At 43.3% G+C, this 17911-nt stretch overlaps 1 protein-coding gene across 1 annotated transcript in view; it reads left to right on the top strand.

Annotated features, from left to right (window-relative positions):
* The window catches only part of LOC146197652 (Na(+)/citrate cotransporter-like), a 32069-nt gene extending 14378 nt beyond the window's left edge, over nt 1-17691 (top strand). Inside the window, exons 2-13 of the mRNA XM_084599558.1 lie at nt 2683-2832; nt 6277-6392; nt 6952-7124; nt 8563-8620; nt 9375-9554; nt 10823-10942; nt 11118-11195; nt 11740-11844; nt 12612-12792; nt 14012-14173; nt 15053-15190; nt 15630-17691. Coding sequence (XP_084455684.1) covers nt 2683-2832; nt 6277-6392; nt 6952-7124; nt 8563-8620; nt 9375-9554; nt 10823-10942; nt 11118-11195; nt 11740-11844; nt 12612-12792; nt 14012-14173; nt 15053-15190; nt 15630-15806 — 1638 coding nt within the window. The 3' untranslated portion in view covers nt 15807-17691. The remainder of the gene's footprint in view (nt 1-2682; nt 2833-6276; nt 6393-6951; nt 7125-8562; nt 8621-9374; nt 9555-10822; nt 10943-11117; nt 11196-11739; nt 11845-12611; nt 12793-14011; nt 14174-15052; nt 15191-15629) is intronic.
* Nucleotides 17692-17911: the final 220 nt, after the last annotated feature.

A 17911-nucleotide genomic window follows, 5' to 3' on the forward strand; every position in this document is an offset into this window, starting at 1 on the left:
CCCACCTTCATCCCTTCCCTTACGGCGCGGTTCAGGTGTCCACAGAGCAAGTGTGACAGATACTGCGCCTTTCCCTTCCTATGAACCAACCAACCAACCAACCAACCAACCACTTCGTACCTGGAGCCTCCCGAATGCGAGGCGGATGCTCTACCACAAGCAATTTTCCAACATACTCAACATTCATACTTGCTATAGCGACTACTCTTTCACGCAACGCCATCACGTGCCGCTCGTAGCGGGCAACATCGAAACCCTCCATTCCGGCAGAGCACAACAAACACCCCAATTATACTAATAAACTCTAATTCATCGGCTGAAAACAGCTGCAAATAAAGTATCTTCTCTCTCTCTCTCTATTTGAGGTAGGTTAACATTGTCAAAGCCCTTTTTTTATTTAACTTTGATCAACAGGTACAAAGACATTACCGCGACACCACATTAGACACTTCCTTTCAGGTACAGCGGACATTGTAAAAACGTTTCATTTATATATTTCATTTAATAATACTGTCAGCCTATGCAGGCTATTACAGAAGTGAAGAATAAACAAAATTCACGAAAAAAAGAGCCCATTTCAACAACTACAAAAGTCCGACACAAAAATACAAGCAAATACAGTGGAAGTAAAGCAGAAAATCAAAACAATACAGCAAGAAAAAAAAAAAGGAAAGCGATTATGCAGAGGGACAACTTTTATATAGATACGTTATGTTCAAAGTATGTTTTCAGGCTTTCAAGAAAGAAATCTAGAGTATTATGTGCGTCTCCAGCCATGCAAGGCGTTTTGGTCAGTGACCTCATCTCTGACCTTCTTGCAGTGGCGTTTGAGTTGTCATGACAATTGGACTAGGATGCGAGAAAAATATACGAACAGCTGCTTGCCGCTTGCGACAGGTTGCCAAAAAAGAAAGATAGCCACTATGCGAAGATAGCTTTATCTCTGCGAGGTTGTTTTCGAGGTGGAAATTTTTCGGCAGCGCAAGCAGCATTTCCAGGTCATAAACGAGGTCATTGTGTGCATGCTCCCCCACTGGTGCTTTCTCTCTCCGGTTCAGTGGCTTTGCAGTAAACGATGCTTTTGTAACGCGTGCCTTATCTCCGTTCGCTTTACCCCGCGCTGAGGCAAACTTCCGCTAAGATGAAGGAGAAATTTGTTAGTGTTTGTTACGACATTAGAGAAAGTGATCATTCCTGCGTCAATTTCCCCCCTTACGTCTTATCTTAGAGGCTTTTTTGTGAAAACCTGATGTCTGGCGCAGAGCTGCCCCCCCCCCCCCCCCCCCCCCCGCCCCTCTTCCTCCCTTTTCCATTTACGTCTCATCGATACGGCGCTTCTGTTTGGTTGCGGTCGTAAACTATTAAAGTCGGTTTATGAACATACATCAAAGGGCTATATTCAGCTATATTCTTTCAGCTATATCATCAATTTAGCTATATTCTTAAAGGCGCGGTTTATGTTCGATTGAAATCTCGAGAAGGGCACAGTCACCGGACACTGGCATATATACTTCTGAGTTAGAATACATGGTACTAATTGACAAATTTTAAAGCACTTTTTTTTTTAACCACGTTGATTGCATATAACACAGATACCCCCTGGCAAAAGGGGATATTTCAGCGATATCGTTAATGGCTCCCTTCTGCAGTTTCTCTTCACACATAGTCACTGTGAATGGTCCTCATTGCCCCTTACTAAGCTTCAATCAAGCCAAGACAGCACACAAGTACCTCCTCCCCCTCCTCCTTGTACCAAGCCAAGTACGTACACGTACACCACGTGGCATACTCGGCACGTGGCTATACGTGGCCTGGCTCGCGATCCAAAGACGGTGTTTTCGAATCCCGACTAGAATATGGAAATTGTTCTGTGTGCAAAGATTAATTGCGCCGACCTTTAAAGCACATTACGCGCTCTCTCTCTCTCTTTTTTTCAATTATTTTCATTCCAGAGATCCACGCTTTACGTGGGCATTCTGACAGCCGCCGCCACACCGACGCAAGGTTTTCCGGTGAATGGGAGCCTTAACGCTGCCGCGGTAAAAGTGAAATGCAATGTAGACAACAAGAGTCTAAATGAGAGGTTGTTCACATTCCTGTCATTTTCCTTCCCCAGATCCACGCGTGACGTCATAAGTGACGTGGGTTTTTCTGACACAACACTGCCGCCGGAACAATGTCGGGTATCTCGCTGAACGGGCCCGAGCCTTAACGCTGCTGCGGTGAAAGTGAAATACAATGTTGACAACACAAGCTTAGAGGAAAGGCTGTCCGTATTCCTGTCATTTTCCTTCCAGAGGTCCACGCGTGACGTCATGCGTGGCATGGGCTTTTCTGGAACAACAACGACGCCGCCTGGACGGTGTCGGGTTGTCGGCTGAACGGCAGCCTTAACGTTGCCGCGGTAAAGTAAGATACGAATGTTTTCAACGTGAGCTGAAAGAAGGCTGTCCGTATTCCTGTCGAACATAACGGAAAATTTCTGAAGAGCGCTGTCGTATCTTTATGCCTTCTTCTGAGCACGCAGTTCAATCAAAATTAAACATGCGACAAAATCATAAGGTGGAAAAAAAAATAAACACGTCTTTGCTGATAGGTGAGAACTGTATCTAAATCAGCACGTTTTTTGTTCTGACGCAGGAGCACTGTATCTAAATCTGCACGTTTTTTGTTCTGACGCAGGAATCAAGATGTGCCTACGTCGTGTGTCTCATGTCTTCATTCTGGATGACCAACGCGGTTCCGCTGCCAGTCACCGCGCTCCTTCCGGTCGTTCTGTTCCCGTTACTTGGCGTCCTGCCCACGGACGAAGCATGCTACCCGTATCTACAGGTGAGAACGCTATGCTGAAGACCATTTTAAAGACTCTCTTTTTGCTTTTGTCCATAGCAAGCAGTCTGCCATCCTGTTGGTACAAACAAATAACCTTCACTCGCAAACCCACAATGACGGAAGTCTTCCAAACGTTGAGACGAATTTTGGAAACTGATGGGACATACGGGGGATTTGATGAGCGCATCATGGCGCTTATAAACAGGTAGTTGCACTGCTCTCTTAACTAATCATGACAAATTTGAATTCGTGTTTATTTTCTCCTTTTGTTATTTAAACACTTGAATCTATCAAATTTACTTTGTTGTGTTCTATCTCGCTTATGGCACCTTTATTTGTTCTTTCCGGACCTATTATACTGGTAGTACGTAGCCCTTCTTCCCGTTTCATGAATTGTTTACCTAAATCTGTGATTATTTATTTCGTCAATGCATCGCCCGATTATATATCGCCGCTATTTGCGATTAACAGCACGCTATATGTTCGAAGTATGACTTCTGCCTTGAGCTTAGTCTTACCACTCCACAACCCCGGCGGGGCAGCTACTGTCTGGAGTTCCCGAGTTCGAACCCGACCACGGCAGCTGCATTTCATGGAGGCGAAATAAAGTGGTGTCCGTGTGCTGTGAGATGTCAGCGCACGTTAAAGATCCCAAGGTGGTCGAAATAACTCCGTAGCCCTCCACTACGGCTCCCCTTTCTCTGCTTCCAGCTTTCACTCCCACCTTCCTCCCTTCCCTTACGGCGCGGTTCAGGTGTCCACATAGCAAGTGTGACAGATACTGCGCCTTTCCCTTCCTGTGAACCAATTATTATTATTATTATTATTATTATTATTATTATTATTATTATTATTATTATTATTATTATTATTATTATTATTATTATTATTATTATTATTATTATTATTATTATTATTATTATTATTGTTGAGCTTGGTTGAAGCAAGCTATAGGACTGCAACTTGAGTAGTGCAGTTTTAGTATGAGAGTAACACCGGAGGAGACTGCGCGTGCGTGGTGTCTTCACAAAATGTCTGTTTTCCCGTCAGCTTCCAAGATGGGACGCTTATGCTTCCGTCACCATGAAAGTGAACTTAGCTGTCAATAAAAAGAATTGCAGTACAGTGTCCTGTGGTCAGCTATACAAAAATCGTAACTCTGTCCTCACAATTCACTGTTCCTTGAGCACAGGCTGGCAGTTTCAATCCCAGGGTGCAAGAAGCTCTTGCTAAACTAATATACAAACAATAATCTACGGTGTAAATGGGCACCCTCCCCCCTTCCTCTCCCAAAAAAAAAAAAAAAGAAAGAGAGATGAAGGTTGTGCAGGATTAACCAAGAAAGTACGTTCATGTGATGGCAAGCGGTTTTGGGACACATTATAATTTACCACTCAATGTAAAAAATGAACTTTTTGATTACTGCAGTTTGCTGCACTGGGCAAATGCGAAAGCATGTGCTGCTTTCCTCTTTGTGCAACTCTAGGTGCCTCATTTGTCTCTTTGTCCCTCTTTATCCCTGTTGGCCCTCTTTTTCTTTCTCCCTCTTAATTTGGTCACGTGACTTTGGAACTTTTTTGCACTAACCATGCTAACCATATGGTTTCCTACTTCAAACCCACTACTTCACATGATTATTAAAGCTCGAATTTTCGCTGATTTAGCAGCTCGTATGAATTGTTAAGTATTGTATGGGTTTTATTACTATTGCATGCATGTTGACTCATACTTCTATCGTATCAGTCAAGCGACGAAGACGACGCCTGTGGGTCAGAGGTACTGACTAAAGGCGGATTTGTATGTGTCGACACTTTTCCCGACATTCGTATTAAAATTGTGGCACAACCGTTTGTCGTACAGCGTTGAGGGTAGAACGAAAGAAGGAAGATGGCTACTCAACATGAAATAGCACTGAACAAGGCTAGAGGGGGAGATTCAGTTCGCCAGCTGAGCCAAAGTTTCGACAAGTGAACTTGTCTTCGCCTAGGCAGCACGATCATCACTGGCGGGGGTTTATATACGCTTTTGTTTCCGAAAAAAAAAAAAAAAAACTAGGGAGGGCGGGAGAGGGGAGGTTGGGGGAGAAATAAATAGGTCAAGGAATAAAAAAAATAGCTGTGGTTTAGCTTGTGGTTGAACCTGGATTTACGCGAAAGCAATCTGCATGACTTTAGGCTCGGCTTCAAAGTAAAAACATGGCTTTTGCACGTAGTAGTTTACCACATGTTTCCAGCTTTATTTATTCCATAGCCGAATCACTTCACTTGGCTCTCGTCGTTAACCATTCTCACTCGGGTGTAGAAGACTTCTAGTGATATGACAATGATTGTTTCGTGAGCACATCGTTGCGGTTTAATGTGGTTGCTTTTTCAGGGGCCATAGTAATGTAGGTACCAGGATAGTTTCTTTCAGTTAGTATTGATTTGAATTAATGTAGTTAGTTTAACTAACAATTATCATCGCTACATATTTTTCTAGGTCGTGCCGCCTGCTCTACAAATATTCCTTGCTTACAATGTCTTGGATGATGACTGATGAAATCTATGTATTTTCGCTTATCCGTTGGCTTTCTGTACAAGGACGTTTTAAGTTTTCCATTTTCCACCGACACCGTTGTGTCAAGAAGTCGACTTTAAATTGCGAAGACTGACAAGTAAATTTTGGCAAGTAAATTGACAACTAAATTATATCCTTCAGGGCGGTGTTACGTCATTTATATAGTCGGCTAAGAAATCTATTCTATATGCCAGTTGCAGGCTAACTTGTGACGGGGATTCGAACCTTGCCTTTTCGAATGCCTTTGAACCAACGTTTTAGCGATTGCGACTCAAAGACGCTTTATTTGCTTTGTGTGTTTATAGGCGTATCTCTTTCTTATAGCTGCCTGAACTCAAATGTATGGTTTCGGAGGCTGTATCGTCAGAGAAATTCACGTTCGTATACGCTGCTGCAGACAGTTGTGTAGTTGCTGGCATATTCTTTTAGATGCATAAGCTCTTTTTTATATTTGGTTAAAACCATTTTTACAGTTTGAAGTCTAAAGATGCTGATGCATTCACCTCTCTATAATCCTCTATGCAGGGAACTGTATGCATGCTAAGCTCTATTTCTAGACCCTACTGCGCTGTAGCAAGCTGAAGCCATCTGTATGGTTTGAGTTCTGTACAGCTTTTTAGACATTAGCCTCTATATAGGCCGCTATATGAAACAGCCTGGCCAATAGTTTTAGATGCATATAATTTGCTATATCAAGTTACAATAATTTGTAAGACCTAAAGTCTATCTTTAGAAGCATTTACTTACCTACAAGGTGCTACGGAAAGTCGCATCACTGCTGGATGAACGTACAGTTTTCTATATATATATATATATATATATATATATAGACCTTACGTCCATAATTAAATACGAATACTGATAAATTCCGTTGCGCGTTCCCTACAGGAAACAAATATGCTGTTCATCGGTAGCCTTATCATGGCTATGGCTATAGAACACTGCAACGTCCACAAGAGGATAGCCCTGAGGGTGATGCTATGCGTAGGAACCAATCCACGCTGGTAAGTTCACCTGAGGGTTTCTTCGAACATTATCTCGAAGCATTACTATATGCTTTAATTATGAGCTGAAGTAAATCTATCATTTTTTCCTGACACCTTGAAGTGGCTTTAAACTAATGAGAATTTTTCAGTTTTAGAAAGTGTGGTAGCATTGTAACGTACCAAACCATGTTGCCGTGAAAAATCATGTTTATCCTTGTCAGCTCATGATTTTGCTTTTTGTTTGGAAGTTGAAGACGATGGATGTGTAGCTAAAGCTACCTGTAAACTATCTAAATATTTTGCTCCCATCGACTTCTGTCAGACCCCCAATCCACAGCAGTTGTCTTCCATAACAGCGTGAGCTGTTCACTCTACTGATAACGTACGGATACGATACGCCTGTTCAGTACGGATACACCTCTAAAAAAGTACTCAACACAACTTTTTTCATCTTGCCGTTGGCTTGTTTTGCGTGCCCTTGCTATTCCATGGAAGGGTGTACAAGGGGATTTTTCAGGTTGACTCGCATCGCTGCGCCCATAAGGTGCAGTCAGGGTCACGCGTGCAATTGCTGCAGGATCATGTTGGGTTTCATGCTGACCACCATGTTCATGTCGACGTGGATTTGCAACACGGCCACGACCGCCATGATGATGCCGATTGTGGATGCCGTCCTCGCTGAAGTCATCGAAACTGAATACGATCCACTCATGCTCGCTGAAGTCGGAGGTGCCTACGACGTAGAAAAAGGTGATCTGCGCGCTTCGTGTCTGCGTGTGAGACATGGAAGATTAAAGTGTATGTACGGCAGTGGTACCGAATTCACGATGCGTTTTATATATCAGAGGATGAGGTAACTGGCCGTCTGGTGAAAGTAGTCCAAAAGATTTTTGGTAACTATAAGAAACATGTGGAGCTTTAGCGTTCTTTTCTTCATTCTTGATGTGTCGACAATGTAGGCATGCCTGGACAGAAAGCTGCCTGTTCCTTAATGAGGATGGTTCCAACCTAAACCTACTCTTATAATGATGGCTATCAAATTTAGACAACTTAGAGTTTGCTTAGCTGGGCTTGTGTCTATGAGTTGCAGTCTATATATACAGTCCATAAACTGCATTCTTTTATGAAAAATCAAGAGCGCCGTGCTGGGCGACGCCCTGATGTCTGGGTGAGAGTGAGCTTACTTTTGTTCCATCTCTAATTTCAGAGCCGAAGCACGCGATGCCAGCGGCCCTAGTATCGCAGCAGCGCGGCTGGAGCAGTGCAGAATGCTACGCCGTCTTTGCCGACCGATGAACAAAAACTACGAGGCACGTCGTTTTGTTCACCAGTCGATAAAGACGCCCGAGCAATCTGGAGACTGCCGCCGTTGCGAACAAAGCGCCGCTCTTGCATCATACGGTGCGTTCGAAAAGCACTTTCTTCCACCTGGTGTTGCTTCTCCAGACTTTGAATGGGCTTCGTTGGTCACTGGCTTTGTTCAGCGAACAATTTTTTGACCATTGCGGCTCATTCTGACTGCATTTCTCCGGAGAGCCACCTGTAATTGGTTACATTTTTTTTTTATCTTCAATAAGCTTTGATTTGAGATGCTCTAATTGTTGTTGCTTTATATGAGTCCTGTGCACTATATCTTCTTTAAGCTATTTGATTCTGCAGCGAAAGCGATCTGCACAGGAGCTGATAGTCTGATCTGACAACTAATGACGCTAACTCAATGTTAAACGATAAAACAATCCTCGTTGACGCAAGGAAACCATGTGGGTCATGTAAAGGTAGCCAATGAATTGCGACAATATCATCTTGACACTTGCTAGGAAAAAAAAAAAAAGGATTGAAACAGTACCAGGTTTTCAGCTGGTCTTCGGTAAACAAAATATTTGTTCTAGAATCTGGTTACTGTTCTTTAAGAAATCGAACAGTCATGTAGCCTCGGGGAGGCCCCGTTGAGCTTGTACTAACTGTCTGATTTGAATCTAAGCACATTTCTTAACTTATAAGCTGCCCACGCGCGGATTGCCCGTGTGCTTCAGAAAACTAAAGTTATCGATTACCAGATCGTTTCAGCGTGCCTAAATGACGTGGGTAAATAAAATGCATGTCTGAGGACGTCTTTTTACTTCAACACCGCTACTCGTCGTTATAGAGTGTTGTGATGTCTTCTGTGTTCGTGCGTTTGCTTTTCCAGACGCTCCCAAACCAGTCAGTCGGACTACGAGCACAGAAAGTTCGGGAAAGAAAGAGAAGTAAGAACACCTATTTATCGCGCTTATGTTCAGAGTGATCGCCAATGAATTAAAGGATAAAAATACCACATACATAATATTCCACTCAATTTTTAGGCCCGTCGTATGGTTACACTCGCAATGAAGTCTTCAGTGATTACGAGCAACACCCTTGGCTCTTATTAGCTGCTGCTATTTATTTCCACTAAGTGTTAGAGCTGGAATGCTTTTGCTCATTTTTTATTTAGTTTCCTCGATTATATATCACTTTATCGAGCAGCCACTGAGTCCGCACCCACATCACTACAGAGTCTGCTTCAGTGTCGCTGGCCAAACTTCTGTGCAATACGTTTCGACAATATTATTTTCGGCCACAGGAGGAAATTAACACTGGAGGCCATTTTTGTTTTCTGATTACTTGTGGTCTAAAATTTTTCTGCCTTTATGTCTGTGTTCTGTAATTATTTATTTTAACACTGCTCTTCAGATCATCGGCACAGCCGTCACTAATGAATTTGTAAGCCCATATGGCTTTGACTTTGCTTGACATTATCAAGAGAGGCCACGATGCTCTCCTTGGCAGTCTTGAAAGCCGCTTCTCCTTACCGTCAGTTACAGAGGAATATATTCCGCGAGCCTCGCTTTTTTACTCCAATTCCACGTTCAATAGCACAGTTTGGCGTTCTCTACGCCATAGTCTTGGCCTAAAGGACTTATTTAGTCACAGGATGGCGCACGAGAGGCAGGCTGTCAAGCGTGTCGCGGAAACACGCAGGTCAGTGGCGCCACCCAGCCGCTCGTGCAGTGTTCGCAGCGAAGACGTCGCCAAGCAGAAGGCTCAGAGGACGCTCAGCAAGAGCCTCTACCTGAGTGTGGCCTTTGCGGCCAATATCGGCGGCACCGCGACGCTCACCAGTGCCGGGCCCAACCTTATTCTCAAGTTCGTTGTCGAAGAGTAAGTGCTATAACAAACTACAAACTTCATTGTTTATTGAGTCTTACCAATATTTCATTTTTTTACCAGATTTTTTTTACATAAATAATGCAGTATGTTACCTATAAAACAGCATGACGAAGATTAAGGCTACCGCTGACTCTTTTAATATAGGCAAAACCAAACCTGGGACTGTTGGAATAGATAGTCTTAGGTGAAAGTACACTTAATGAAATGTTCGACAAGGTTGTTTCTTGGCATCTACAAGTCAGCGGACTAGCCATATTATAAGGGATCTGTAGATGGATTGGGGCCAAGGATTGCAGGCTTTGCTTGAGTGACTGAATTGATCAGAACTTCAAGGCACGGCTGCTGCCTCGTGTCAGAAATAGACGTATTAACGAGCAAGCTATACTAGCGTAAAGCGGAGATACAGTTGGTCATGATTCATTATTAAGCATTATTTAGTGTAATGGACAGATTGCGCGGGTGAGAGGACACACGACCAATGCTGGACCAGCAAAGTTGACGGCAGTCAAGGCACGCCGTTAACATATTCAGCCGTATTTTCCTTGCAACAAGAGTAACATATCTGGATAGTTAGTGCAAGTGACAAAGGGTTACCTTGAGCTTTGAGGTGCTTTGTTCATGGACTGACAAAAGAACTGGAACGCATGGCGGAACAGCGAATAGTGCCGCAATCAAATGTAATGAGGGCCATTTCTGTTTATGGACGACAAGACGTGTTTCTCGAGTGCAACCTTGGCATGCATTTGTACCGTAATCACTGTAGCAGTGGAAAGAAGGCCTTGCTCTGTCCAGTGGTCCACGGAGGCGTTTCAGTGGCTGATGAGAACGATAAAATAGCAAGCTCAAAGTGAAAGTGATTAGGCTAATTTAAATGTATGTATATTCTTGCTGGATGCCTGGCGCCCCTTCTACAGCAGATTTAAGCACTCATGAAAACAAAAATAAATTATAAACAATAAATACAAGCTGAGACTAGGCAGCTTTGCTACCGGAAATGTTACTTGTACACCCTAGTGCAAAAGTGGAGAGACCACGCGTTTTGACAAAACTGCACGCCAGCTTTGTCTGACGGGGAAGCGTTACTTCTGAATTATACATAGGGTACCCTCACTGATATGCTTATCATCTTTCACAAGCAAATTATTCAGGTGCATTTTTTAAACAGGAAAATAATAATTGTAGCGGTTACCGTTCTCCACTCTTGCGCAGTGGTGTACATAAATGCTTTCTGGTTACTCTATTTTTGCTGAAAATGTTAGGTTTTACGGAGGGCTTCCGCCCATCGACTATGCGAGCTGGCTCGTGTTCTCAACGCCCGGCGTGGTCATAAGCATCTTCGTTGTCTGGGCCGCCTTCCAGCTTCTCTACCGAAACACGGGGTAAGCGTTTGTTATTAACTCACTCCTGTCTACTAAATGTACATGTGCTCCCGAGAAAGGTCGTATATATGTCATAACAGGCCCGGAACGTATCGCAATAATTGATGGATTTTGTTTTAAATATTGAAGCTCAGGAGTGCCAAGAGGAAGCTTAAAATATGTCTCTCTCCTACAGGGATATTGGTCTCGACAGGAAAGGACATGCAGCAAAAAAAGTCATAAACAAGAAATACGACGAACTGGGCCCTATGAGGTAAGTTCCTGGGCTGCTGAAACGTAAACGCATAACCGCTGGTGGGAAAATGGCCAGGAGGTTTTGTCGATCGACAAAACTAAGCAAGTTATGCACTTAATTGCCTTACAGTGAATTCTAATCGGCGCTTCGGAACAAAGTTTCTAGCTTCGGTAAACAAAACGACAAGTTTCAATGGGCGATATTGATTTAGCTCCTGGGTTCTGATTGGACCGCGACAATATCGCCGCTAGACTCCATGTGCGGCTTGCTTTTTCGCGGATTCGGAGATGCTCCGGATCGCTGATTGGGATTTGCTATTCAATACATGGGACCACCCTAACACCTGTTTTCAGGATATAGGGTCGCATATTAGTGAACTGGCACTACAGCTACATTGTGGAAGTGCCTGAAGTGAAATGATGCTGGCTTCATACCAAACAGTTTTTATCTGTGCATCTTCTACTTGTTTCTCAAGTATGCCACTGACCGCAATCACATTCTTCTGTATCATCCTCGCAGCGAAGTCTCTCCGTATGCATTATTTTCTGGATTCCACTCGCAGCTTCCACGAGTTTGCAGTGCTGGTGATGCTGGCGACGCTGGTCCTCATGTGGATGTTCCGGGACCCACACTTCGCGAGGGGTTGGGCCACTTTCTTCGGAGACGTGTGAGTTGAAGCCTCGTGTTAAGTGCACAGCTTTTTACTTACTTCCTAAATCATCAATGAAGGTATCTGGCCCTGGGGATGAAAATGATAGTGTAAAGCAGAAACCTAATAATATGCTGAAGTAATTATGCTCCAATCAAATAACTATGACTTTGTGAGTTGTTTGTAATTTTTGTGAAAAGTAATTTCATACGTTTCGGTCACGCTAATAAACTCTGCTGTCACCTACCTCATAAAAGAAACCGTTCTGCGTCATAAGTAAGTTTACTCTATTTAGTTTCCCCCTCCCGCACCTTATGTTTAATATATTGTGCCTCATTAACCCTTCCTATTTCGCTCTCGCTTCTTGCACACTTCAAGCTACCCATCTCCTCACATTTACTTTTAATTTGCTCTCTCATTATACGGCTCAATCAATCAGCGTTTAGGAACTGTTACTAGTGAGCTAATAAGCAGATAAATCTCAGGTTGGTCGCATGTAAAGAATCGTTATCGACCAGTGACCATAAGCTGACTATGTCCAACGACTCAATAGCCAGTGCTCTGCTGGGTTGTACCATCAACGTCAAAAAGCACTGTCATTAGTTTGGAAACGTGAACGAATGAACACGAAAATATTGGATTCTGCAAGAGGAATACTGGCCGAATTCATGAAACCTTATGCCAGCATGACTCTAATTCCTGTATTATGACAAACTGCTAGTGTTGTTTGTCCTGTATACAGTAATTTTTTTACGCCTTTGAACGCGGTGGTTTCGCGCTCCCAGTAAGCCCAAGGACGCCACCGCGGCGCTGTTCGTGGTGTTCTTCCTGTTCGTGATCCCGTCGGACCTGCGCAATGTCGGCTCTAGCCCGACGCTACTCACCTGGGATGTCGTCCAGAAGAGGCTGCCGTGGGGAGTCATCCTGCTTCGCGGTGGAGGATTCGCCATGGCCGAAGCCACTAACGTGAGCACACGATCCGCTCGATGAATGTGCGCTGCATTTGAGCACTACTTCGGGGTGATCTGTGATTCCTCTGTAACTGTGATCTTCAGTTCGGCCAAGGTAATGCGTTGTATACACAGCTTCTGTGATGTGGTCTTCAAACTGACAGCTGAAAAGTTAGCAAGAGTGAATTATTTGTCGAGAGGAACTATGCAATAGAAAGATCCTTCATGACCACCTCAAGGATTCTTTTCTTTTTTAGGTTTTCTGTAGTGCTCATTATTAGGCCATGCTCATTAAATCATTCGTTCACATTTAAAAACTTGCCATATACTTTCAAGCAGATTTGTGCACTGGGTTTTGCGTTCTTGGTGCCTATTGCTAATTCAAACTTAAGGAGGGAATACTGATTAGCATCCGCCTAATCACAGTCGTAAAGCTGATAAAAAGCCTAACTCAGCTTAACTCTATTACAAGAAACTTGGCAGTTGAAAAATTCATCCTGCATCGCGAAATTCATCGCGAAATTTCGCTTCATTCTTTTCTAGTCTCCAGACTTGTGCAGTTGGCACTATAGCGACAACTTTACAAGGCTGAAATATTCAGTGAAACAGTTAAAACAACATCATACAATTTTCGAAAAAGCTGTGCAAATTTCCGCTGCAGCCATGTGAGTGGGTTCAGCTTTGATAAATTTTGTATTCAACATTTAGGAATTCTCTGAAACACACTGAACTCTAGCGATTTAATTAAATTTCACTGCGCTTTATTATTATCCTCGGGGTGGAGCTTTTCGTTCTTGTAGTACGATGCTTGCTTTCTAAAAAATGACTAATTCAGGCCTTCGTGTCATGCTCTCAGCGGGCAAGTCATGATGTCTGCGATGCATTGAATAATGTGAGCTGATAAAGAGTGAAGCAGCAATTTTTTTAAAGTAATTACTCATTGCCGCCTATATGAGCACGTGCAGTCATAGAAAGGGAAACTGTACGTAAGGATTTCCTAAAATCTTGAATAAATTTGAATAATAAAGAGAGTTGAATAAATGGCCGCTTATAATTGTGCCGAGGTGCATGCTGCGATACTTTTTTTTTTTTTTAAGTGTTCTCGTGACGCCTTCGGAGCGTTCAACTCAACTATAATTTCAGCACTTGCTATCCTGTGTTGAACATAAGACCAAACAATATTCTTTCTGGCGTTGCCATGACTGAATTGCCTAATTTCTCGCTGTCTATCGCAGGTATCTGGTCTTTCACGATGGATGGGCCACCAGCTCTCTTCGTTCGGCTTCATGTCACCACAGTGCATTATATTCGTCGTGTCCGTCATCGTGGCTTTCATCACCGAAGTGGTCTCCAACTCAGCTACAGCTACCATCTTCCTACCCATCATGGCACAGCTGGTACTGCTTACACAGGCCGCTCTCGTAACTTTTGGCCGGGGTGAACGACTTCAGCTATGCCAGTAACATTTCATCTCTGCGCAGAAACACGTAGCTATCAATCGAATGTTTTGGGTCTATTTTTATGTTATTTGTTTTCTTCCAATTGTACGTTCGCGGTAAGCGCTAATGGCTTCGATTTGAAGGAAAAAACAGTGCTAATTTTTGTGAATGTGCACATCTTGCACGTTTTCTTGAGTCTTTTCATCGAAAACAAAACAAACATTAAACGTAACAATCAGTTTAGGAGAGGCCTGGTTGTAGCAATAAGGGAAGGAAAGAAAATCATAGTCAAGAATGCGGAAAGGTGACAGTGCAACAATTTACTATGACGTGCGCAATTGTAGGTTATAATGTTGCCCATATTTAGTTAACCTTTGTTAACAGGAAGCTCTTTCACCCATAGCCAGAAATTCTGTAAAACCGCATTTTCAACAAAGAGTTGTTTAAAACACCTTTTTTTTTTGTGTGTATGTAACCTCTTCCTGTTAACGGTCTTGCTGTCGTATAAAACATTCCTGTTAATTTTCTATGGCTAGCTTAACTACTCAATGCGAGCAAAATACAAATAAAGAAATGTTCTCTGTGCATCTCAGGGCTAGACCATTGTTTTAAATATTTTCATAATTGCATTTTCAATATCCCGCAGTTACATCGGAATTAAAATTGAAGTCCAAGGAACCTGGACTTGACATGTAAATTATAATAGGCACAGGAAACATTTCTCGCGTCGTCCGTGTATAGTGGCTGTCATGTTCCATAGGTACAGAGCAGCGTCTGTACATTGTGTACGGATTCGTCACATGCATTCTTCTGAACTTCGGTCGTCGCGCCACGCAGGCAACCGACCTCCACATGAACCCGCTGATGATCATCGTGCCTGTGGCGCTGTCATGCTCATTTGCCTTCATGCTGCCTGTGGGTACACCTGCCAACGCCATTGTCTCTAGCCACGCCAACATCTTTCCGGCTGAAATGGTGAGGCGCACAAATTGTTATGTTATAGGGAACATTCTACAATCTTGTCTCGTAGTAGAAAACCGACCGCTCTTTCTGTCAGTAGGAGCACTGAAACCGCGTTGACTGCTTCCCGTGACAGTAATGACAAGGATGTGGCGATGTGGGGACGTTCTGCTCAAAGGATACGGGCCTGCCTTGAACAGTTCCACATCTGCTTCAGAAGCCTGTTGTCTAACCTTCGTTACTAATTATCTCGACAAGTAACCGTCTTAGAATTTCAGCCTTGTAAAGATGGAGAATAGAGAGAACTGGTTTGAGCGAAACCAAACTGAAACATGAGCTAACCTCTTTGTACTTTAGCAATGAACCAAAGAGCGAAGCATTTGATCTAAATTTCGGTGCGTTTCAATTATCAAGTTGCTGCCACTTACACGCGCTCTGCAAACCTTCGTCACAGATTCTTCCAGGCCTGGTGGTCAAGTGCATCTGCATCTGCATAATGTTGATCAGCATCAACACAATCGGCGTAGTCATCTTCGATCTCAACAGCTTTCCCACCTGGGCTGAAGACATGGACGGCAACGAAACGCTACTGGCCATGCTGAATGGGACAATGGATGTCGGCGGGCATTGAACGCGCGCCGCTAATCTTCTCATACACTGACTCATTATTGATGGACAATGTGCTGATTTCGTGTAGCGGGACATTCACGATTATCCGAAGAGAAGACGAAGACAATGTACAAATCAGGGACGAGGACGAAGAGGAGAGACTAGAAAGTCATATGATTTGCCTACTCCCGTTCTAGGGAGCACGGAATGGCTTTAGAAATGTACGGGTGCGAGCTGCTATGCGTCGCCCTATGCGATGCCATCGAAACTTTCTGACGCAGTTTTGTTCTATGCCTTTGTATCTTGCAAAACACAACTCCTCTTCTTATAAGTAAAGTGTAGCATAGTCTTGCGCACTACTATTTAATGAACGTCCCAAGTATTAAGAGCGGGATCGTCAAGAGTGCATCGGCATGCTCGTGCCAAATCAGTACGGATGGCTGCGCTTTTTCGCGCGTTTTTTCATCAAGTACTTGACTATCCTCAAGGTGCAGTTGACTGCTATGATCTCTCAACAGTTTTTCTGAACGGGTAACATCATACCATTATGTTACATTTAGCATTGGTGCAATTTCAGCCGCGGCCCTACCACGTTTGTTCCAAGCGAGCTCTGACATTCTGCCTCTTTTTCGTATATCGCAAAGTTTAAGCAGTAATAAGCAATCATGCATGTGCGCACTTTTGAACTCAGTGTACTAAAGAGTATAAGACCAGTTGACCAGTTTTTTAAGAGACAATGTTCAGAACACCAAGGCCAGAACTTTGGACAACAGTGGAAAGAAAACATATTACTTTAGAAAGAGGGTTCCATGCAGTAGCTTTTAAAAATATTTATACATAGTACCTCTGAAGCCCCTCTCTCCCTCCCCCCCCCCCCCCTCCTTGTCTCGAGCCCGTTAATTTGAGTTTCACCACGAGCCTACATAAGAGATATGCCGATTGCGTGCCAACCTTAGTACTGAATGCATGGAACTGGCACAATACAAGCTTCACAGCCGAGGACGGCCTTCACAGTACCCGCGCAGAATTCAAAAAATGAAGAACATATCATCAACAATTTTTATGTGTGTGCCGGGAAGAATGTTACATTGGCTGGAATTTTGAACAGGCAATGTTTTTACCCTTGTAAGGATGTAAGCAACTCAAGTGGACCACGGTGGTTTTAATGTTTTCGTTATAGACCTTGAAGGAAATATAAGTACGATGAAACAAACTTCCTCAACAAAAAATGTTTGTGAATGTGGGTTTGACCTTAGGCATGAGGAAACTTCGCCTCATATAAAGTTTCACATCCCTGTATTCTTAAGAGGTTGAACGTAATGTTTTATAATTTCCTTGTTGTACTGTGGCATGACAATAAAAATAACTTGTCGAGGCACGACGCCGTGTTCACCGTGCTGTCCAGAATTATTATTCTCGGCAGACATCAAGAACTCGTGTCTGTTTCCCAGATCCATTTCAGGTTCCTTTGCGTCCTCACTAAACAGCAGTATAAACATGAATTCACTATACTGGTTCACAACAATAATTGCAGTCATTAATCGTCACATCGGTCACATTTTCATGTTATCATTGATGCAGTGAGCGTACCGCGAAATTATAAACGCTCGCAGATGCAATCACAGACTGTATGTGATTGTGTACGATGCATTATCAAAGGCTACATCGTGAACGTTGACTATACCCCGATTCCACGAAACCGTGTTCAGCCAATTTTTGTTTTCTCACATGCTCTGCGCCTGAAAATTGAAACACCTCTACTCCACTGTGCGGGATTAAAGTGCCTGTTTACATTATTGCTCAGCGTTACGCCAAGTGCAAAATATGACCTCTGTAATTATATTGCAGTGACGGCCAAGTGCATTCATGTGCAGTATAAAACGATAATAAAAATCTTGGCAGCCAACCGAATCATGTTTCAGGTTTCCTCCTGGTACCTCCTGGTGAACGGAGCAGGAAGAGATAACCAAAACTTTAATATTTCCGATCTATTGCCGGCCTTCTGGCAAACTGCCTCGAAACAATTTTTCATATCTAAACTTAACGAGCCAGGGCAAACTAGCACCAGACTAACGAATTTGGCCGCAAGTCCTGGAACACCCAAGCTTATCGAAGCAAACCCGGAAC

The sequence above is a fragment of the Amblyomma maculatum genome, chromosome 3, assembly GCF_055883805.1.
Source record: "Amblyomma maculatum isolate TAMU_Amacu chromosome 3, ASM5588380v1, whole genome shotgun sequence".
NCBI lineage: Eukaryota > Metazoa > Arthropoda > Arachnida > Ixodida > Ixodidae > Amblyomma > Amblyomma maculatum.